The 23,666-nt window shown below is 45.4% G+C and overlaps 1 protein-coding gene across 5 annotated transcripts in view; it reads right to left on the bottom strand.

Annotated features, from left to right (window-relative positions):
- The window catches only part of cacna1ia (calcium voltage-gated channel subunit alpha1 Ia), a 131,822-nt gene that overhangs the window by 84,098 nt on the left and 24,058 nt on the right, over window positions 1–23,666 (bottom strand). For all 5 annotated transcript variants that reach the window (XM_078083917.1, XM_078083916.1, XM_078083915.1 and 2 more), the window contains exon 2: window positions 20,200–20,464. In XM_078083917.1, coding sequence (XP_077940043.1) covers window positions 20,200–20,447 — 248 coding nt within the window. In that variant the 5' untranslated portion in view covers window positions 20,448–20,464. The remainder of the gene's footprint in view (window positions 1–20,199; window positions 20,465–23,666) is intronic.

Consider the following 23,666-nt stretch of genomic DNA (forward strand, 5'->3'; position numbering starts at 1 on the left):
CCCTCCTCTTCACAGGTAGCAGTGACGAGTCTGACTGACAACAGTCTTTATGTTGCTTTGGATAAAACTGTCAGCTAAACGAAATGTAATGTAATGTAACTCTTATCCCTCAAAATCATTTCAGTTTTACCGGTGGACGCCTTCCCGTCTTTTCCTTCGATCCCTCCATTTTCTCAGCTTATCATTCATTCACATGTGTAACAGAACGATGGACCAGCAAACGCAAACACTTTGGGACACATCACACCTCAACAGGCAATGGAAAATCAATCAGGCTTGCTGCGTGTGCGTAGTTGTGCGTCTGTTTGTGTGTGTGTGTGTGTGTGTGTGTGTGTGTGTGTGTGTGTGTGTGTGTGTGTGTATTGCTCCCATTGCACAAGTAAAGAACCTGCCCCGAGGATCTGTGCTTTCAAACCAGGAGAAAAGAGGCGTGAGCTCCCGGGGTGGAAAGTAGTGAGACAGACAGTCTGAGAGGAAAAAAAAAACAGATTTACAAAAAGCTTCAGTTGAATTGTTTGGGACTTGGGCTACAAACAAACCTAAGACGGCTGACAAAGGACATAATCTATATGCCGCTGCGTATTTCCCGTTTTGAACTTTCTTACCAATCTCCTCACAGCTCAAGCGTTTAAAAAACAAACACTCGCCGGGCGGCTCGGGGCCAAACGCACAGCTTTTCCCTTTACACACAAACCCCCGACGGTGGACCATTCACCTTCCACCTATCCGAGCTCACAGCATCAGCAGCATCTGCTCTGACACGTGAAGTGACTCAGCGCTGGTGCGAGTTCAGTTTCTTTGTCATACCAAACCCGTAACCTTTCCCTCTCCAGGGAAACGAAGCAGCAGGCGGCTGACTCACCCCCAGCTGATTCCACAGCGTCAGCTGATGGCTGGTCATGTCACTTGCTAATCATGTTGGGAGGCCGCTAACCGAGTGTGACACCAAGGATGCTTTGAGGAGAAAGGAACGGGGAGGCATGCCGTTATTGAGCTTGGACATTTAATTTGATTTTTGCTCTTAAAGCTATTGCATGCGGGGTGGTTACTTTTATAAAAACGTTCCAGGATCCACCCGGGTGAACGTCCTCGTGTGGCTCAGGAGGTTCAGCTCGCATTTTTATGGCTCTTTCTTTCTGTCTGGTTAGCGTTACGCCTTCTCTCCATTTCTCCTCATTCCAAATCTTCTTAAGATGTGGACAGGGCCTCGTCCCTGTCTTTACTCTCCTCGCATTCTTTCCCTCTTCTACTTCTTCTTCTTCTTGACGTCTCTACCTATTTTTATGCCTGTCCCTCTGCGTCAGGACAGATCTTGTCAGAGACTCGCCTTCCGCTTGCATTTCCCTTTTTTTCCCCATTTGGTGGTTTCCAAATTTATCAAGCTCTCGTTTTGTCTTTGTGATTAATAATTGCAGGATCCTCACTTTGTTTTCATGATTTTTTCTTTTGGTCTATTTTTCCTCTTTTGTGATGCATTCAGGTAACAAAAAGGCAAAGCTAAGGTCAAGTACACCTTCAGTAGGAAAACAACTAATGATCAAAATGTGAAAAAAAATGAAATGATAATGAATGAAAAATGGAAGGGCATGATGCTTGTGTAAAACAAATGTATCACCTGAGTGCCTTTCTTATTTATTTCATCCCTCTGAAAATGATGTATTCCCTGCTGGATGCAGCATTTAGAAATTCGACATTAGCAGTCTTTAGCAGCTGATGTTTATGAAAATGTGCTGATTATTTAACCTATTGGACGCCTAACTAATAATATGTAGGTTTCATAAGTAGCAGTTAAGTACTAACTGTTAGTTATTAAATTCAGTCAATATTTTATAAACAGCAGACAATTTGCTTCAAAATAAAGCAATTATGATACTATAAATAATACTAAATACATCGTGAAACTAAAGTATTATACATTTTAAAATAATGGGGGCGATGTGTTTTAGTCAGTACTTGATTTAACGTCGGTTTGTGCAATAATCTAGTCTACTAGAAATCAATGTCTGTACCGTCTTATCAGAGAGTCACCGGGGGAGCGTCTAACTTTAGATATAGTTCCAAGACGATGAAAGGCAAGTCTTGGAGACATTAGATAACTGCTTCTGGCATTTCAGATCAGCATCCAGAATCACACCCAACTTTCTGGCATGCTCACAAATTCCATCGACAAGGCGGTAAATAAGAGTGAATCTAGTGCCTCGAAGCCTCCGGACCTTCTGAGTCATCATGGACGGACACTCGGTTCTTCCCATCTGGGCTTTGTTAGGCGTCTATTTTTCCTTTTGTGCGTGAAAGACTGCTCCACTCACACTGCGCATGAACAAAACAAGAAAACTCTATGAGTTGCCTGATAAATTATTCACAAAAATGGGAAGCCAAATGTTTAAGCAGATTTTAGTTATGCAGAATGTGTTTGTGCTTGTGTGTTTGTGTGTGTGTGCTTATTGAGAGCAGGACGACTCATGACTAGATGAGATATCTGTAATATACAATGAGTCTTTAAACAGCCCTCACTATACTCACTGCTTGCGTGTGCGTGTGAATGGGTGACGCTTTCGACGCTTAACTGTTGTACCGTGACCTTGCTTCTGTGTGTGCGTGTATGTGTGTGTGTGTGTCCTCTCTATGATGAAGTGGTGAGGCAGTCAGCCAGGGATCCCCCCACCTCCATTACTCTGCTCCCATCCCTCTTTCTCCCCCACTTAATTTCCCAGTGCCTTGTGGTAAAACTGATCAATGGGTCCATCACAGGCTGCTGTTTTTTTCTCTGCTGGACTCTCTGGCTGTTTGGCCTCATTTGTACGCGGTCCACAGGCTCCTCTGTCCATCATCCTACAGTATCTGCCAACTCTCCCCGCTGTGTCTTAATAGTTGAGTCCTCACTGTTCCAAGCCTGTCTTTGTATTTCCAAAGCCTGAAGGAAACTGCATTATTTGTTCGCTGAGTGTTGATCAGCTTAGCTCAGCAAATGCAACTTTTCCTCTACCAGCTCCAGAAAAGTTTTTTTTGTGAGGATATCCTCACACTCAAAACACATTTTTCCGATTTTTTTTCCGAAGCTGGTTAAATTAAAAGGAGTTTTCTAAAAATGCTACCTCATAAAGACACGCTCTGCCTGGGTAAACCAGCTTGTTTTATATATAGTGGTTCCTGCGAGTTCAGTACTTACAGCCAGCCTGCAACTTCTGCCAGGGCGTGTTAATATATGTTTTTTGCAAGAGCACATATGTTCTGGCCAGTGAGTCATTAACAGCTCGTGACTCCAACTTCTCACTTAGAGCGGATGGACAAGCAGCTTTTATCTTTGCGAGCTCATTTCTGCCAAAGAGTTTAATGAAATTAGTGCTTGCTTTTCTTCTTCTCATCCACAAATATAGATTTGTTTTTATTAAGTTAGTCGTGCCCTCAAAACAAGATAAAAATGGTTTCAAGTGGTTCAATTCTATAATTTAATTTGCGTGACTTTCACGCACAACGACATGGGAGATGAGCGTTCCTGCAAGATCAATGTAATCTTTTACGCTACGGTCTTGCCAGTGAAGGTAAATGTCCAAACAACGGCATGTCAGCATATGCTCTGCAATATGGAGACACAGGTGTTTGCTTTGTCCCCAGAGACCATATTTAGTATCATCAGGAATAATTCCACACTTTGTAAATTCTCAAAATCTGGTATCGACCTGCTTAGTGTGCAACGGAGGTTCCAAATTGTTCGATCACATAATAAATCATACTTGTATCACTCATAAATATCAGAGTTTTAAAAATCAGAAAAAATGGCTAAAATTGCGTTGATCAAAAGTTTTCTTTATAAAATGTTTATGTGTGTTATTCTACTTATGTAGTGTACAGATACCAACTACATTATTAGTTATTCCTGCTATACAGTCCTTTTATAATCATACTATACCAGGTCTCTATGGGAAGCTATTTTCATTTAAAAAAAGATTTCATGAAATGGTCACATAATGTATTGTTCTCTCCCCATGACTGTTCCCGTACACACACACACACACACACACACACACACACACACACACACACACACACACACACACACACACACACACACACACACACACAGTGACAACCACACAGCCCGACACGGCGAGCACAGACCTGGAGCACCTCTCGAGACAAACCAATGGCCCGTAACCAAGGCAACGGGAGCAGACCGGTTGCCTTCAACCACTGAGACAACACAAATTGTGTGTGTGTGTGTGTGTGTCAATAGTCGCCCATGAATTTTTGTGTGCCGTTTCTATGCCGCTAAAAACGTGCTGTAATTGTGCACACGTCTGTAGCTGCGTGCCGCGCCTGCATTTGCAGACAGAGGGTGATCACAATTTTGTGATGTGTGCGTCGCCATGTGTATCCGTCTTTCTCCTCATATCAGCTCAGCGCAGCAGGTGCCTCGCTCCAGCACGTTGCTGCCGCTAGTGAAGCCGAATGTATTACAGACACCATGGGAAATATAAGCCAATACTTCTCTGTGCTTGTGTGTGTGTGTGTATGTGTGTGTGTGTGTGTGAGAGGGAGAGAAAGAGAGGAATCGAGAGGGAGAGAGAATGAAAAACACGACCCGGTGAGACGGCGAGGAGGAAACTGGAAGACATACTGAGAGAGACCGATATGAATTGAGAGTATAGAGGCAAGTCATGGGTGAAAAGGGAGCGTTTGAAAGGAGGCATGCATAGGGAAGGTAGAGAGAAAGGCAGGAAGAGGGAGGGAAACTCATGAAGACTGGAGAGTGTGGCGGGTCAGTGGACAGCGGACCATGCAGCGTACTCACAAGCCATTAGCTTGAAATCGACACAGGGTCAGAGTTTTGGAAACAGCAGGATCGGAGAGAGAGAGAGAGAGAGACATGTGATGACAGGACTATGCTGCTGACATCCGCAGAGACTCGTCAGGCTCTGGTCCGACAAGAACCCATCCTCACCAGCCCTCAACTCCCCTCCAGCCATCTGTCTTTTCTTCTAATGCACTTTGCATTCTCTCTCTCTTCTCATCTCATGTAAATAAATTGCATTTGTGATTAAAAAAAATCTATTTGTCTGCCGTTACTTATCAAGAAACAATCAAGCATTCTTCTCACTTGATATACATTGTAGTACATTGGTAAACTTGAGTGTCACGTCTTCAATACAGAATGATGTTCATTTGGTGAAATATGGTCTCATTTGAAGTAAAATGGACAATATGGCAGGGTACGCCTTAGGGCGGGGCTTCCTTTTGATTGACAAGTTGCTGCCACAACGTTGTCCAGTACGTCCGTGTTTTATTCGTAGTTTTTAACTTAAGTCACAGCGTGTTTTGGTCCAAGAAACACATTTGTAACCATTATGGGCGCAGAAAAAGGTATTTTCCCCCCACGACTTCTGGTTGCATCAACGACAAGATGTGGACGGCTCACATTTTGAGCTCACAGCTTCAAAACTGTCCGCCATGTAGTCGGTGGTCTTCAACGGGGCTCTGACTGGTCACATGTGGTGCCGCCATCTGCTCTGCGATCTCTCCGACCTTCCACCTGCCGCCGCTACGGCAGAGAGGGAATGTGTTTAATTTGCAGTCTCGGGATGCACGGGGCAGACCAGAACTAATTCAATTATTTTAACTAATCCCAATTCCGAGAGTCAGGTCGTTTTATCTACAACGTCTGATGAAAGAAAAGACTGCGTTCTGCTGTTGTCTTGATGGGAGACGACCAACGCAGACATGCACATACGGACTCAGCGCATTGTCAAATTAATTAGATATCCCTTCGGGGAGAACGTGTGTGAAACACGAACTGTATCACATTTCTGTTTTCTTTCTCCGTAGTACACAAACAAACAGCCTCATGCCTCTCCCAGAACTGACAGAAGGGAGAGGATAACGGCGATCAGAAGCGGGAGATGGGGATGAAGAGGATCTGGTGGAGGAGGGAAGCGTAAGCCACTCATCCCTCTCATCTCTTCATCCATATTTCAACGGGGGTCTAATGGGCTGACATGATCCCTCGTTACAAACAGGGGAGAAAAACGACTCACGGCTCAGTAAGAGAAGAGGAAACCGGGAGGAGGAACCAGCAAGAGGGGCCCGACTCTGGCCGGGATCAAAGCAAAATGCCGCTGTGGTCTTTCTCTTAATTGCGACGCAGATTATGTGCCCTAAAAACCTCCGGGGATGAATTCCTATGAAAACAGACCTATGAAAACAGACCCATTTATATCAGTGAATTGATCTGTCAATTCCGAGCTAATTCCCAGCCCCCGGAAGCACAGGTGTAGCTTGAATTAACTGGAATCACGGCGTGTATACACAACACAGGCTATGAAACACCTCCCTCGTTCGAACCGAAGCTCGGTTGCCTGCTCTGCAAACCACACGGGTTCAGCCTGAACTTCACTCGGCGGCAATCGATTTTACCCGTGATTGGTTCGGCGCTCCCCGAGTACACGCCTCTAATTGCGAGCTTCGCTGTTAGATCCCCGAGCTTCACAGGTGTTTCATGAAAGGAGAACAAACAAGCCGAGAGTAGCGCGGCATGAATGAGGCGACACAGAGAGAGAGAGAGAGAGAGAGAGAGAGAACCACAAAGAAGAGAAAATAATTATCAATAGGTTATGATCCAGCCACTTGCGATGCTAATTTTCCGTTAGCAAGGTGACGGCCTTTTCTCTTGCTCTGTTTATGTTTTTCCATTCTGTGATATTAGTAACGAGGCAGAAACAAAATAGCTTCTTTTTCAAAATAGTGGAACGGGACATGACACGATTTCCTACTGTAACATAGCTCAACAAAAAGAGAGGATTTCCTTAAACGGGTTTGAATGTTCGGGGTTCAACAGGCACCGGAGGCCTCCACCAACAGAGAACAACTCATTCCACCTTTTAACATGGAGACTTTCTTCAGCAGTATTGGAATTCTAAGAATGCATGAAATGTCCTCATAGCAGAAGCACCTTAGCATGCTAACATTAGCTCATCAGAACTTACCGAAAGTTGCTCGGGAAGCTGATTGCTTAGTTTTTACTTAGAAAATAAGTTAGAACTGTTAGAAACAATAAAGGATGTTGAAGACAAATTTAACCTAAAAAATGGAGCCTGATAAAATGTTCAGAGACACACCTACACATCATTAAAAAAAATCATCATCTTAAGAGTGTCTGTACCAAATGTTGTGCCAATCTGTCATGTAGACGTTGAGACATTTCACAGTGTGTGCGGAAGAGAACCAATGGAATTAGAATTAATCTGTCATGGATCCATCCTGCTGACCATGTGGTCACACTGGAATTTCAGAACACTGGTACTGAAATTCTGTGCTGGCTGCTTAATTTCAGATTTAAATAACTGTTCTTTACCATCATTGAAGGTGACTACAACCATCATAAAATGTCCGTGCCAAATCTGAATAAAGCATTCAACACTAAAATAATATTTGACACGAGAAAAGAAAAATGCACACAAACACACACACACACACACACACAGAGACAGTAAATCATTTCCATTTTCTCCGTCCTCGCTTGCTTTGACCTTGCTTTGCTGCTCGCCATCCCTCCCTCCCGTTTGTGTCTCAAGCTATGGGAGTGGTGACTCGAATTTGTTTCACTCTCCGATACTCCTGGGAAAAAAAAATACCTCTTCTGTTGTTATCGTGTCCCCAGTTTATCTGTGTGAAGGTTTGTCAGAGGTAGTATACACACAAAACAAGAACACTAAAACAAAGATTTTTCCATCTTCTCTCAATACATTTTATCGGTTGAAAACAGAAGTGCAGGTGCTCATCACCGTAATCTATAATTATTTTTTTTCAGTTGGAAACTTCTGATTGCTTCTGTTGCAGCGTGGAGCCACCATGCGGGTCCAGCGGTTGCACCGCCGGGCGAGGTCCTGTCCCGCTAAGTGCGTTTGCCCTGACCTGCCTTCGTCATTTGTTTGTCTGTTACCTTTGTTTTGGGTGAAGGCTCAGAGAGCGGATAAAGTATTCACGAGCCTAAGTACCCTGACGCTCGCCCTCAATACTCCTCTGGTTTATTCATTTATATTATTATATAATTTTTTTGTCCTTATCAGACTGCTACAATATTAATCCACGTGTGCTACAGGACTGAAATGAAGTAGAAGAAAGGGCTCAATAATACATCATCCCTCTTGTGTGTTGCTACTTTCAGGTGGAGCTTTTATTTAATTAGGACATTGAAATGAACAACAAGCTTGTCTGGTTAAATGAAGTTTACTTTTTCACTGGATGACAATGGAAGTTCTTGCTGCCATGTAGTTGGGTGAAATAAGTTTATTTTTATCTCCGGTGAGTATGTGTGTGTGTGTGTGTGTGTGTGTGTTTTTGGACTAGAGGCAAGTCCCTTGTGGGCATGTCAGCACAGCAGGAAAGCCAATGTTCCTGTCTTTATTAATTACTGCCTGACACACACACACACACACACACACACACACACACACACACACACACTCACACAGTTAAACCTCCATTAAACTACTCCACATAATGCACGCAATTCAAACACACTCCCGTCTCCAGCAGCATCTTTATTTGTGCAGTAGGTTACATTTAACTACGCACACACACACACACACACACACACACACACACACACACACACACACACACACGCACGTTTTCAGGCAGTGGCAAGCTAATTGTCCCCATATCCCCTTTGCATTTCCTAACCCTAACCCAAAACAGGAAAAGGAACCACTATGTGCCGGTGAACCTGAAGGTACACAACATTCTACCCTGTGGATATTCAGATTCCAGAAAAGCCCAAAAACCTTTTCATTATTCATTTTCCCAGCTTACGTTAGCAATGACGTTGGGTACCGTACGTCGCCCCCAACTCTCATGTAATTGTTTGTGCTCCCCGAGCTTCTCCCCAGCGCGGACACTCGTCGCCATCGTTACAGGAGTCAAATGGCCATTCGCTCATTTTAATGGTCACGATTATCAGTCTGCCTGTGAAGGGCACGATATGAGCGTAGTTGCCAAAGAGTCTTTGGCCAGAACGCTAAGTAAAACAAAATGATGAAACTTGCCAATAGGTTAACCTGCCAAATATTAAGATTAGGAAACGATAACAGGGCTGTCAGTTTAACATCATCAGGCAGGGGACCTTCAGCAACCCGAGCCAGATGCTCTCCAGATAGCCGGCTACAAGGGCACCTTGCATGTTAACCTCAAAGGCTTCAGCGGCCATGTTGTTGTAGTTATCGCTTCCGTTATCGCTTCCGAGTGTGGGTGTGCGGCTGTCAAAATTGGAAAACACCAAAGAAGACGGCTCTGTGTGTTTAGAAAAGTCTTAAAAAAGGAACAGTCCGACGTCATTATTCGTTTCCAATGGAAGTTCCACAGCCATGCTGCCATATAAGAGTGACAAAATGATGCTCCTGCAATAACTATTACATTCATGTCATTATCGTGAACCACGAGAAGAATTTGGGAATTGTAAGATGTGACAGAAGTGTGCACGCCCTTTGCCAACTACTTCAGTGGAAACAACAGGGTTCCTCTTTAATCTCATATTACAAATCCAGAAATGACAGCAGTAGCAAAAAATAACATTGAGCCTCGAAACACGTGACAATGGATTGAAGATGATGGCACAAAAGAATGTTCTTCTCTCATAATCCATTAATTTAAATATAGGAACGATTGTTTTCATGATGGGACTCAAAATATCCAGCCTTCTTCTCGCAGGAATTTCCGCCCCGTTTTGGCTGCGCTTCTCTCTCAAAGCCAGAGTTTGTTAGAGGACAATAAAGTAACAGCATCTACCCCATTATCTACAAATATCTCCACCACAATGCAAAGTCTTGTAAAGGAGTCATTGGAGAGGTAAATGTCTGATGCATGGGCTGTTCATAACTTTTAAGGAGGTATTATCTCATATATATCACAGATACAAGCACATCTAAATTTAATATGGAGGCTCAAATATCACGTAATCGTCACGTGTTTTGAATCGGCAGCAGAGGATCTCAGACTGAACATGCAAACACCTGGTTCCTCATTGGATGCACACACGACTTACAAATCAGCTATGAAATAAAATGAAGAAGAAAGCCTATAGAAGCAAAAGAAAAGAAGGCATTTTAAAGCAGGCGGTGTTTGCTCACGGGTAATCTGAAGCATGACCAAGATCAGTCACTGCGGCTCAACTGGTGCCGTTTGATATTAACAGGCACTGACAGGGACTTCTTCCGGTGGAACCGCATCTCTGCAGGCTGGCAAGCTCAGGTATGTGCGAGCACAATATGCTTGGACACAAGGACAAAAGAGAGGACATATACAAACCTCCTAGGAGGACAAAAGCACAGCCGCTCGTATCGCAATAAACACACAATTACATTTAATGCACATGGAGATGGAACAGAGGCAGTCGTGGAAGCATGTTATCTTGGGAGAAATAATACTTCCAATCATTCCTTTCATCGGTGCAGAAATATGATTCATCACCTCAACCGCTTTACTTCATTACAGGATGTAAAGTGAAGGCACTTCTTCGCTTTTCAGACGGAGGACACAGCTGTTGAAAAGGCCACATGCCCAGATTAACACAAACCATCAGAATCTGTAGAAACAGATCTCATCAATGCAGGAGAATACGAGGCTCTCGCACCCTTAGACTGGCCTTGTGTCGATACAAGGTCCCAAAGTACTTTAGGCACGTTGTGATCAATAACCTATTGAAGCTCCAAATGACTTGTAGCCGTGGCCAGAAGGTTGTTCGGTAGTGTGTGTGTTGGAGCCTGTGTGGTGGCGGCTGGCAATAAGGTGAAGGGTCACAGTATCACCGCGGTTCCTGCAGTGACAACAACAATTCACACACGCCTGCGTTGCACTGAAGGTATCATTTGGTGCATTCGCCGGTCGGTTTGTATGTGACAGAGCCAAAGGGGGGGACATGTTCCTCTGAGTCAGACATCCAGTAAGTGGCAAAGCGCCGCTATTTCCTGACCGAAAACGAGCCGCACACCCCGCGCGCCGTAATTTGCCGGGGGGGGGTTACACTCCATGTGATGCCCAAAGGCGCTTTGCTAATGCCCAGAAGCATCCCGGACACTGCAAAAAAAAAAAGACAAAATACCAGCGGAGAATACAGGTCTCTCCAGAAAACAGACACCAACACACACTCCTGGTGGGTCATAAGTGATGATTCAGAGGGATCCTGTCCTCGCCGACCTGCGCGTTACACAATTAAACACTACGTGAAGGGTGACACACAGAGAGGGGACATTAATGAGAGGGGACGGGGTGTGGAGAGCAGGAGTTGGACAACGTGTAAGTGAAACAGATGGAGTGGAAACAAATGTATTGTGATAACGTCGTTTAAACAGTGCTCGGCGCTCTGAGGGGCCTCGGCCGCCTTTGCACTTCTCTCACCCGCGTTTTACTGGGAAAATGGCCAAAGGGACACCATCTCTCTCCCCCTCTCTCCCCCTCTCTCCCCTTCCCTCACTCTCTGTCGCTCTCTCCCTGCCAGGAGTATAATTGTACAGAATTGTGCTGTCAAGTCTCGTTTGTCAGAGGTATAGCACATTGGTTATTACTTGTAGACAGCAGGTTATTTGAAGAGTGTAGGTTTTTTACTACTACATGTTGTCTAAGTTGAAGGATTGAAGAAAATCCTTTCACTGGTTTATTGCCTGACAGTATTTTTAAAGTGATATAAGTTGGTTTGTGGTAAACCCTGCGTACAGCGCACACACACACACACACACACACACACACACACACGACACCAAACTGTGAGTAACGTCCTTTTTCAAGATATTGGGACAACTTAGATGCAAGGTCCAAATTCAGTGAATCGTCATGACCATCATGACCTTTTTCGTTTATTTTCGCTTTTCTCTCGTTCACATCTTTTCATTTGTGTCATCGTCTCCGCTCGTGTCAACTTCCTGCGAATGCCTGGCCAGGGTGAAGAAACGCCACGTGTCTACTGCCACGCACACGTCACAGGGAGGATTTTCCACACGTGTAGAGATTCCTGCCATCTCCAGCGGTGCCCCCGCTGCCCCGAAGAGATTCCCCCGGCGGGGGGTCTCTGGTGTACGTAGACGGCGAGACACAATCCCCAGCCCGGCTCCCACGAGGACCACCTCACCTCACTCACTGACTCGTGAAAATGTATCCACCCCCTCCCCCCCCCGTCCTCTCACCTGCAGGCATCCCTTAGCTATTGTGTTAGCACGTACCCTCACGTATGACTCCTCCACACCTCCTCTCATTCTATCCTTTTCTTCCTCTCCCGTGAGCACAATATCACTTTTGCTTTTTTTCACGTTGCCGCTACTTCAGTGACTCAGCCGCTGATTCAGTTACACGACAGTCAGCCGAGTTTTAGAAGAAACCAACTCAGCTACTTGGGGAGTGTGTGTGTGTGTGTGTGTGTGTGTTAGTAAAGCTCATCTTTAATGACCTAAGCCCCAAGGCTCATCTGAGCAGCAGAAACCACCCGTCAACTAATGTCTAAACATATGGGTGGTAACACACACACACACACACACACAATCACACACACACATTGAAGCCTTAAGCTTTTATCATTGGCCAGAGGAAGGGTTTTAGCATCCGCCCTGACAGATGCCACCCACATATCAACACACACACACACACACACACACACACGCTCACACCCCTGCCAGTGGAAAAACACCAGCGAAGGATTTAGGCTGAGTATGATCCATATAGGTGTAACATACATCTGACAGCTAGGATTATGTGTATACATGAGAGTGAGAAGAGCGAGAGAGAGAGTTGTGTGTGTGTGTGTGTGTGAGACAGTGACAAATAGGGGCCATTTCAGCCGGCCCCTAACGGCCACTAACTAACCTTTTCTTTTCTCTCTCCGTGGCTTCGCCCCCCCCACACTCTCCCTGTCAGCCCCTTCTGTTTCCATCGTTGTCCCCGGCCTCATACGGAGCAACGCGGTTCACTCCCAGGAGAGAGAGTAAGGGTCACTGGACAGGAGCGAGAGAAACGGAGGAGGTCGGGGATGAAAGTGTGGGTGATAGAGTAGTATCCTCCGCCCGCCGTGTCGAAGTGGATCGCACATTAAAATGGCACGAGTGATGGTATAAATTGGTATAAAAGATTTCAAAATTCAAAAATGTATTATTAGTTTCCCGGTTTGGGTGGTGAGGTGTGTTTGACTGAGGACTTCTGTTAATTGAGTCCCTCTTCCCCATCTCGGTTTGTACCTTCCCCCCACTTTCTGCCCCCCCCCCCTGCCGCTCACTGGGAAACAGGTCTGAAGTTGTAGTCACCAGAGCAATTACAGACTTCATGATCCTCTCTACTGTCACAGGAAGGCGATGCGCACACACACACACACACACACACACACACACACATCACTGGTCCTCTGCACTGACAGGCACTGGGCAAAAGTTCACTCCGCCACTGTGCTAACTATCTCTCCTCTCCTTCCTCCTCCACTCCCTCTCCCTGTGACATGCTGCCTTTTCTAGAAAATCACTAACTAGCAATCTCTCCCTTCTTCCCCCCCCCCCCCCCCCCTTCCCTCCGCCCGCATCATCCATTTTTTGTGCCTCCATCTTTCCTCTTTGTTTTTTTTCATCTGTCTCTCAAGGAGAAGTTACACAAGCTCCTCCTTCCCTCTGTGTTTTGCTTGTGTGCCTCTCGCTGGTTTTCCATCCTTCTGTATCCGCACAATGATTACCATTTCTCATCGACCCCCCCCAGCACCCCCACCCCCCCCCCCACCCTCTCTCCCTTCTGCTGGCGTGGTGCTCATATCCTTCGCTTTCACATGTTTACAGTGAATCACGCATCTGCCGCGCTCGCAGGCCAACCCGGATGTCTCGTGATGCCGAGTTGAGTCGGTGCTCGTGTGAAGCGCCGCCGACGTGCAGCGGAAAAACTTCCATTTCGCATCTCAACGGGTCCCGCTTTTCTTGATTCTTAATTAAACGACCTGAACAGAGCTTCAACTCGAAAAAGGGGGAAATGTTGAAGGCCAGGAGAGAAATTCAAATAAGCTTCTTTGTCATGTCATATTAGATTAGATTGGCACAATGGGGGCTTCTCAAGAAAAAAGAAACTCATCTTAGACCTCTCTCCAACTATTAGGCTTGAAAGGATGCCAAATTGTAATGAAAGAGAGCTTTGAAGATATGGAATTCCTCACTCCATCAGCCCGGTGAAGCTTTGATCTCACTCAGGTGAACAGCGGCTCGGCCGTGAGCCTCCTACTCTTCATCGGAGGACAACGAGAAAACAAACTTTTACCACTGACATTCATCTCTTGTGAAGTTCGGGGAATCATCTGATCTCGGCATTATTGTGACCTTTAAACAGGTGTTTTATGCCTCACATGACCCAGACACGGAGACAAAGAGAACATGTGATCTGCAGGTCCCCTTGATATTGTAATGAGTCTTCTTGGTTTGCTAATGTGCTCACAAGTAATAATTACCAAAGGGTCGACCTCAAAGCTCGCACAGCAAGTGGGCAAATGGTTCATGCAGAAACATAGTGGAGATCTATCAAAAAGCATGAATACTAATAAACATCCCCCAGTGACTCACACTTTCCTCACACGTCCAACTAAACGGGGCTGCAAGCGTTGCCAGGGTTCACAACAGCCATTTGTTCTCCTTTTTTTTTTTGACACAATCTCGCTCTCTTTCCTCCACGGTCGACGGCGCGGTCGGCTTCAGGAAGTACTCAGAGTGGTCCGAAAAAAAGCTTCAAAGTACCATGACTTATTCAAGTGTTATGATTAATTTGGTCACAGGCTTTCCTTCCCGCCCTAAATCCTGAATATCTATATTAAAAATACATGTATATATTTTGTCGTACTTTCTATGGGCTAAAATGTTCAAGCACGTGACTACAGTTTGCGATTTATTGTAGCAAACTAGCAGAATGTACGAAGAACTCGTTCCACAAAGGAAGGAGAGACTGTGAGCTGTCACATTTGATCCGTTGGTAATTCTGTCTGGTGGCAGTTTAGCTTCCCAGTGTAACGAGAAAAGAATATTTGGAGCGGAACAATTATTGCTTTGCTTATCTGTAGCTCTCGTTACAGCTGCCTCTGGTAATAACCATAGAATTTACATTAAAATAACTGAAATGTGGGCTTTTGCCGGAATCCGGTATTAAAGACGAGGCCACGGAGCGTTGGCCCTCTGCTCTGAAGGAGCAAACCAGTCAGTGTACAAGTACTTAATACTTATTATACTGGCATTTTACTCCAGGCTTAGCTCTGACCTGTCTCAGCTTTATTTACGTACTGCAATTTAAAAGATATATGGCATCATTTGAATAAGAAAAAGTATTAGCAATCAGTGCTGTTAATGCATGTACATGAGAACAAGCTCTACGTTGTTATATAACACTGGATACACAACACGTCCCCGTCAGCACACGCAAGGAACCCGGGCGGAGACGTTCGCTAGAAAAATAGTTTATACTCTTTACTAAAGGATTTTGGAGAACAGATTTCTTGTGTTATAGTTTTAAGTTCTAGAGCGCTAATTTCCAGCCACGAATCTGATCTGATCAGCCTTTTTCCTCCAACATTCCATCTCCGAGACAAAAAAAAAAGGCACAATTCACCACTGGGTCTGAGCCATTCCTCACCAGGCGGCCAGTTACCCACCGTCGCCTCATTTCACGGTCATTCATGTGCTCACCCACACTTTCTTCCATCCTGCACACATACGCTTGAAGAAAACGGCATTCGGGAGATTTGAAATCTCTTCAGTCGAGTTTTTCAGAAGGTCGGAGGCAAAGAGCAGAATGACTCATACAAGTGATAAGCCTTCTGTGGATAATAGATGAGAAACAGCAAACTACAAAGCGCTCGCTTGGATAAAATGTACCCTGCAGTTAGTGGCGATGGAGCCATTAAATTACTCCTCTCAAAACTCCCAGTTTGTGTAAAGCCGTACTTCTGAGTTGAGCGAACGTAAAAAGGAGGACGTGACTCTTTTGTAATTTGAAAATAAGGCAGCAAGAATGTGATGGTGAAATGGAGAGAGAGAGAGAGAGACACGCTGGTTTGAGCGTGCGTGTCACAGCTACAGGCGTGTGCATGTGCATGCGTGTTCCTGTCTGGGCACCTCTGACATTTATCTGCGTGTTACATCCAAAAGCGGTACACTCATGCTGATACCGAGTTCAGACCAAAAGCCACTGCTGTCTAAGGCATTGCTCCGAAATAGAGCGAAGCATTGCACGGGAGGAAGTTAGATAACGTCTGGCAGCCGCCTGAATGCAATTCTGTCCTGAGAATGGAAATAACACGTAACCGTGGAACGATTCAAAAACAGCGAGTACATAATCCGTAATCCAACAGTGGTTGATCGCGATAATGTGTAAGCACACACGCTGCCTGCTACGAAGCAGGTGCATGCTGAGGTACTCCGGTAATCATTGGAGTCACTTTAAGCCCTTCATCTGCACTGTTGCCCTCCCATCTCCTCTCCCTCACTCGGGCGGCGCAGACTAATGCAGTTTGACTACACCTGAGGGAGAAGGGAGCGGGAGGAGGGGGGAGGACAGAAGCATGCAGGGAGGAAGACGTGAGTGAGAGTGACCAGACAGTGGGGATCATTGCAGGCATTAGTATCCAACAAGTGTCATCAAGCTGAAACGGTTTTGGTTCTTTTATGTTTACAGCATCGTCGTGTGAGAAAGACAAAATAAAGACGTGACAGGAAGGACACAGAGGACACACTTTTGATATTTTATAATGAATAAGTGAAAAAAAAATGAAAAAAAGTTGAGCGACCCTTCGACATCAAGTGACACGGCTCACAGAAAGTGTGGCGGCGAAACGCGCGGCGCCCCGCGGCAACTTTTCTAACTAGAGCCACGGAAACCTGAAGGACAGAAAGCGAAAGAAAGGGAAAAAAATAACAAGAAAATGGCAGAAAGAGAGAGCGTGTGTGTGATGTGTCCCAGGTGTGAGCTCTATCCTCAGTAGTAGTTAAGAGCAAGACACGGCAACGCCTCAGCCATCCGTCACCATGGAGATAACAAGCTGTCAGGGCGGCCAGATAGGATCACGGGCCACAGAGGCCGTAACACCTCAGGAGCCACTCACAGGGGAAGGAGGACAGAGGATGGGATAATGTGAAGAAAAGGATAGTTATTGGCATCAAGCTCTCTCGGTGGAACAAGACAGAGAACGGAGAAGCCAGGAGGGGAGATGTGGTTGAAGGAGGGGTGAGGAACGCATGGGAGCGGAAGGACAAAGCCGATCTCAGAGAGAGAACAAAGATATGAGAGGAAGTAACGATTAGAGAGAGAGAAGATCATGCAACTGTAACGATGTTTGGGCGGAGAAAGAAACAAGAAGGTGCCCCGAGCCGTGCATCAGTCAACGTTCTCCACAACAGCACTGCCTTTCTGAGATGCTGTGTACTGCAAACGATTGCCGCTGGTCTTTTCACTTAAAAAATACAGCTGAAAAATGTCCCTCAACATTGTGTGCAATATGCAATTAAACTGCAGTTCAGGAGTCTGAAACAAGCAGTGGAGGAAAAGTGTCCCAAACAAAACTCGGTGTTCAACGGACCGAAGTACAACGGCAGTCATTTTAAAGGGTTATTGCTCTTTCGTTTGTATGTGTTATGTGACAAAACTGTGATATTCTGCCAAGCCAAAGGGGACATGGCATAAAACTCTGCAGAAGACGCCTTCAAACAAGTCGGGCCAAGCCACCAACAATACTGCATTGTTGAAGATACAGTGGAGTATGAGTCACGTGTCGTCTTCTCGATCTGCAGATATAAAGTATTGATGAGAGGCTGCTAAGCCCCAAAGCACCAGCTATTCTGTCCATTTAAAGGATTGACCAGGTAAAAGCTGCGAAAACATGCCGCAGTCCTGAATTGGACAAAGACGAAGTTATTCGATGAAGACACAAAGATTCTTCAAGAGGATCAAATATATATTATGGTGACGGTGGAGTGTTTATGTGAGTAATACATGTGGTGCAGTAGTCCATTACGATGCATCTATCCAGGTGAGGGAAACTATTTTCAGTGTTGAAACGGAGCGGAGGAACAGCTGCCGCCGAATGTCTCGACAGCCCGTCAGCATAAAGCGAAGCGGAGCACACAGCACAGCGCCTGTTTAGATTGAGAAGAAGCGTCTTAATAGAGATACAGCCAGAAAACACGTGATGCCGAAATGACACATCAGATGTACAGATATCCGACTGGCTGGTGGGACCCCTCATTGCCCCCCCCGCCTTAAACTGTCTTGTGCTCCTATTTGGTGAGTGTGACGATATTCAGTAATATCTTTCTATACAGGGACTGTAGTTCAATCGATACACACACACACAAACATCCTACACACGTAGAGGCACAGAGCTTGTTAATATGCTGCCATCCCACACACACACACACACACACACACACTTCAGCGAGCTTCAAAACGCTCCAAACCAACACAGTCACAGTCGGGGAAAGTGGCACCTCGCCAACCATCCCGTTGACACAAGTGTGTTTGCGTTTGTATTTTCTCGGTTCTCCAGCTGATTCCAGGAGAGGAGAATAAACCCCCAATTCAAAGGCAATAACAACCTTCCTTCACAGGAAAAACACATTTCACCTTTCTCACACTCCCTTTAGATGTGTCTCACACACTCCCCCATGGGTGTCCAACAACCAGTGAGCCACGATGGAAACTCAGCTCAACGTGAAATAAGATTTTCGAGCGTGCGCAGGGTGTGTGGGGGGATTTTTTTTTTCTTCTCCCTGTGGCTCGGGGGGCCAACTGAGAGCAGCAAAGCCCGTGCAGCCATTAGCGGGCGGCGTAGAATCCGTCTGAAATCAATGTCGGAGTCTGAAATGCAAACACAAAGCCTGGCTGTCCCGTCTCACTTTCCCGCTGTCTTTCTGAGTCTCCGGCCATCCGTTTGTTTGTCTGTACATTACATTTACATGTAATGTACAGACAAAAATGTATGTATGTATGTAATTTACATTACATACATACATTTACAACAAGCAAAGGCTTGTTGTAAATGTATGGGGGGGATCTGGTCTTGCGAGGCCTTTCACAAGCTTGATTTAAGATTTTCTGGCTACTATATGTGCTCGTACCAAAGGGGGTTCATTTTCTTTCTTGTTACTGTATATGTGCCAAATGTATTATCGCCAATCTTACTTTACAGGTCTTTTTTTCTGTCAATAGTTAATGTAAAGTAATAACACATATTAGTTTGGAAAGGGTGTTCGATGGCCGCAGAGTCTGCACGAATGGCAGATTCCGTGTAAGTTTGATTTTCCTTTGCAGACCTGATGAGACAAGAAACTAATCGAGTGGAAGAGAAACCAGAACGACGCCTGAGTCCTTACAGCAGCTGTTCTTTAACACACACAGCAAAACGACTTCGGAGTGTTTCATTTATCAAGTATGACGGGTTACCACAATGAAAACGCACCCGATCAAAGCAGAAATGTTACTGCCATTGCAATCCTTGGAGACCTGCACTCCAACTAGTGGGAGTTAATAGAGATGGATCCATATTGCACTTAGATGTACACACACACACACACACACACACACACACACACACAAGCAGCCAGTCCAGCGAGGTCTTGTCTGTCCTTGATGTGAAAGCAGTGAGCAATCTCAACGTTGCAAACAGAAAAACTGAAAATGTTAAAACCACACACATATACACACACACACACACACACACACACACACGAAGACAAACAAATGTCAAATTTGATCCCTCAAGCAGCCCAATGGTGAACCCCGCAGTTATAGTTGGATAAGGATTCCAAACACACTTACTTTGAGAAGCCTCCGCGATGTCTTCTGCACAATGTGGCGACAAAGCCACACGATATGTGAGCGAGGGACACAAAACAGATCCACACAACATCACAGAGGACAGAAACAGTGACTCGGAAAACAAGATCAACTTCAGCTCCAAAAGAAAAGGGAATGAAAGTCGCGGTGCTGCACGAGGCCATGAAAACATGCATCAATGAACGGTGTGACCTGATGCCAGAGCCGGTGTTTTAAACATATTCACATGGTGCATTGCATGAACTTCATCTTTTGAACCGGCAAAAAAAAAAAGCCCCTGGAGCTGGTAGGCCGGCAGGTAAATAATTAAGGTTAGAGAACGATGAAGGTTAAGTGAGTACAGGTTTTTGCCAGGGTTGCAGTGGGCCGGCTAACAAAGGATATGGGCTGGAGACCATACGGATGCACCAGTTGCGAGGGCAGGTGGTCTGCTTGAGGCAGAAGAAGACCACGGGCGCCAGCTCCGGGAAGGGCAGCACCAGAGTGCTGAGGTCACTGCCGATGCTGACGTCGTCGCCGGGGCCCACTTCCTCGATGATGTCGTCGGCTTGGCCCAGGCCGTACTCCTCGCTCTGCCCCGGCCCTGCCAAGGAAATGCTCCCCAGCGGCACGGGACACTCCTCGCTCATCATGGCAGCCCAGCCGAGCTCTGAAAGGAGTCCACAAGGGGATTAGTGGGAATGAAGTGATCGTTGAAACAGTTTGACGCACTACGGATAGAACTGACCGCTTTGATTCAATTAGCATGGGGTACGTTGCGCTGCGGCAAATAAATAGCAATGAAGTGAGAACTTCAGCTGCCACTCATCGCCACCACGCCGCCTCACAACTCACAGCTGTTTGATGCCGGTGGGCTTTTTAACCCAGACGGCCATTCGTCTCCCGCCGCCTGAAGCTCTCTTATCGTAAAACTCACTTGTCTGCATAACGGAATGCAAAGGCATCCTGATAGCAATCACCTCTCGCAGAGAAACACACACGGAGGGGCGCGAGAGCGGAGAGTAAATCAGTGTCAATAGTCATTGCACATTCATTGACGATTCATTTAGCCCCGTCACAGTGTTGTGGGAGAGGAAATGGTTTTCCATCTCTTGCCACTTAGCTCACGAACGGCTTTGCTTCATCCGTGGATATTGGTACACTTACACACGCACACGCAATCGGATTTTGCAGAGAACACAATGCTGCATATTATTAGGATTTCAGGGCTGAAGCAAAACAGATGTGGAGTTTCGGTTTAGAAAGAGAATGTCATGCACTAATTCCATGTGTTATTTATTTCTTTTGGCTCATCACAGCCGCGAGCCAGCTCGCGGAAACAGCAGCCACAGCCTAAGTGAAAGCACGATAAGACATCGGACTTGGTCGTCCACTTGCTTTTTACTGGCTGCCAAAGGAGGCTGCCAGCAAGCGGCAAAGAGCCAAGCAAACACTGGACATATGCACAGCGTTGTGCAGACAGAAGCCCCCCCACACACACACAGACACACGCACAGACACACACAATATACCGCATTGTTGCTTAAGGCTCTCCTTTGCCGCATATAAGTTTGTTATACTTTAGTTTTTTTACATATTTCATTAGTATTTCAAGCTGTGTGATCATGTGTGAGTGTTCATTGTTTGGTTTTGGCTAATGCGATATTTGCATGTTTGTGGTGCAAACTGAAGCTGATACCTTCAAACATTACCTGCGTAGGTGTGGTTCTCCTTATGTGTGCGTGCATGAGTGAATGGGTGGGCTTGCACCTAATCCCACAGTGGGATTAACTGCTGGTGGGAGTATTACAGGTTATTCATTACCAGCTAAGAGAAGAGAACTGTGGTGAATTTGTAGCCGGTTATCTCTCACAGCTCCAGAGCGAAATCCTCTGACGAGATGTTGAAATCAGGTGGAGAAATCGATAACACTGAAAAGGTCCCCCAGCACACACAGCGACACACCAACACATTAAGTCTTTCTTTCTCTGCCAAATAACTATCTGTTATTTAAAGGTCATTTATTATTCCAGAACATTAAAGCTTTAATACGGCAACAGCGGCTTCCTGTGTATTCTCAATCCGCTGTGTTTTACTTCCCATGACAAAGCTTCTTTAAGAAGGTCCTGTCCCTTTCATGGTCGACTTAAATTAAACAGACATGTTTCGTGTTAATTGTGTGTGTCTGTAGTGAAGAAAGTCAAAAAATGGCATCGCTGTCAAATTGGGTTGCAGGTTAAAAGTTTTCTATACGACATTTGGAACATAAATATAGGGGCACGGTTGAGTTGAATACGGTCTAAGTAGAGAACGAGTCAGCGCTCCCGCTGTGTGTTCTGTAATCACGGCTTCTTTGTGCTTAGTCGGTGCAGCCCGGACAGCCTCCAACATCTTCAGGCCACAGACTGTATGCAGGAAGACGTTGTTGGACTGCAGCTTGCTGATTTGACTTTCGGGAACCGTAAGTGACACTAGAGGTTAAACTAAACTAAGAATGAGACTTTTTATTTCGACCAAAAAGGTCACATTTCATGCACTGAGCAAACACGATGAGAAAAGGTTGTGAAACAAAACTATTTTACCCATAATATTAGTGTTTTACCAGCAACACCAGCACGTCAGACCATAAACGCCATTTGGTAACTGAGGAAACGCATCATGTTTTCTCACCGACTACAATATACATATATATATAAATACAATCTTTTTAGTTTTTACAACAAGTTTAAGGTACTTTCACGTTGGTATTACTTTCGCTGTGGCCATAAGGCGGTCACAGCGGATAAATCCGCAGTTCAAAGCCCGCTGTACAATTCTCTCCCATTTCTAACTCCGTCAGCAAGCCATTGGGATTAAATCCTTCATCTAACTATTGCTGCTCCTTTCCTCAGACTCTTTTTTTTTTACAATATCCTTAAATGCCAAAAAAGCTTCCTCCTAATGTTTTCTTTTGTGATGATGACTGATGAATGCATGTGTGTGTGTGTGTGAGAGAGAGTGAGAGAGAGAGAGAAACGCGCTCAGGGCCCTCACTGCTGTGTTAGCACGCAAACACATTCACACTCTCAACATACACACTGTCACACATTAGCACCCTTAATTGGGGTAGCGGATATACAGCCACCCATTTAGCTGCACTCTGAGCTAAAGGCTGTGATGAGCCATGGAAAGAACTTGCTTCCCCCCTCCCACACACACTCACTGCGACAGTCTGAGACACACACACAGGAAGCACATGCTGTGGATGCATAAGGGATTTGGGAAACGCCGTTGTCATTTCAACCGTTTCGTGATGCCAATTTGAATTTTGGAAAAAAAACGGTGAAAGTCGTTGTTTTCAGTCCTCGCTGGCTGTTTACACGGAGATCTGATGTAGGGGTACGAGTAATGACCAAAAACCTCAGTGAGTCACGGAATGCGCTCGAAACTGAAGGCTCAAGATAAGGAATTGGAGGCTTGAGAAAATGTTATGAGTGCTTCCGTTTCTTTCGGATCTGTTATTGATGGCTGCAAGTTGTGCATGTTTAGAGTTCTAGACAAAACTTCTTTCAAAGAATAATGTTTTAGGCGTGTTGGCCCCTGAAGCTGAAGGAGAAGCACCAGTTTAGATGAAATCATATTAAATGCTTCACTTTCCTGTTGCTGGTAATGTGCATTCAAGCTCTAAATGCCATGGTGTTTAACCACAGGTGAGTATACCTGTGCAGCATGTGGGGAGAACACCATGATGGTTTGTATATGTTCATGTCCAGTGTAATATTATAATGCAACTTGCTAGTGAATTTACCCTTCCAAGTATTTGTATATGACACTCTTCTTTTTTTCCCTTGACAGATATCTGTTGCCTCTTGCAAGCTAACATGATGCACATC

This window comes from Gasterosteus aculeatus, chromosome 11 (assembly GCF_964276395.1).
Source record: "Gasterosteus aculeatus chromosome 11, fGasAcu3.hap1.1, whole genome shotgun sequence".
NCBI lineage: Eukaryota > Metazoa > Chordata > Actinopteri > Perciformes > Gasterosteidae > Gasterosteus > Gasterosteus aculeatus.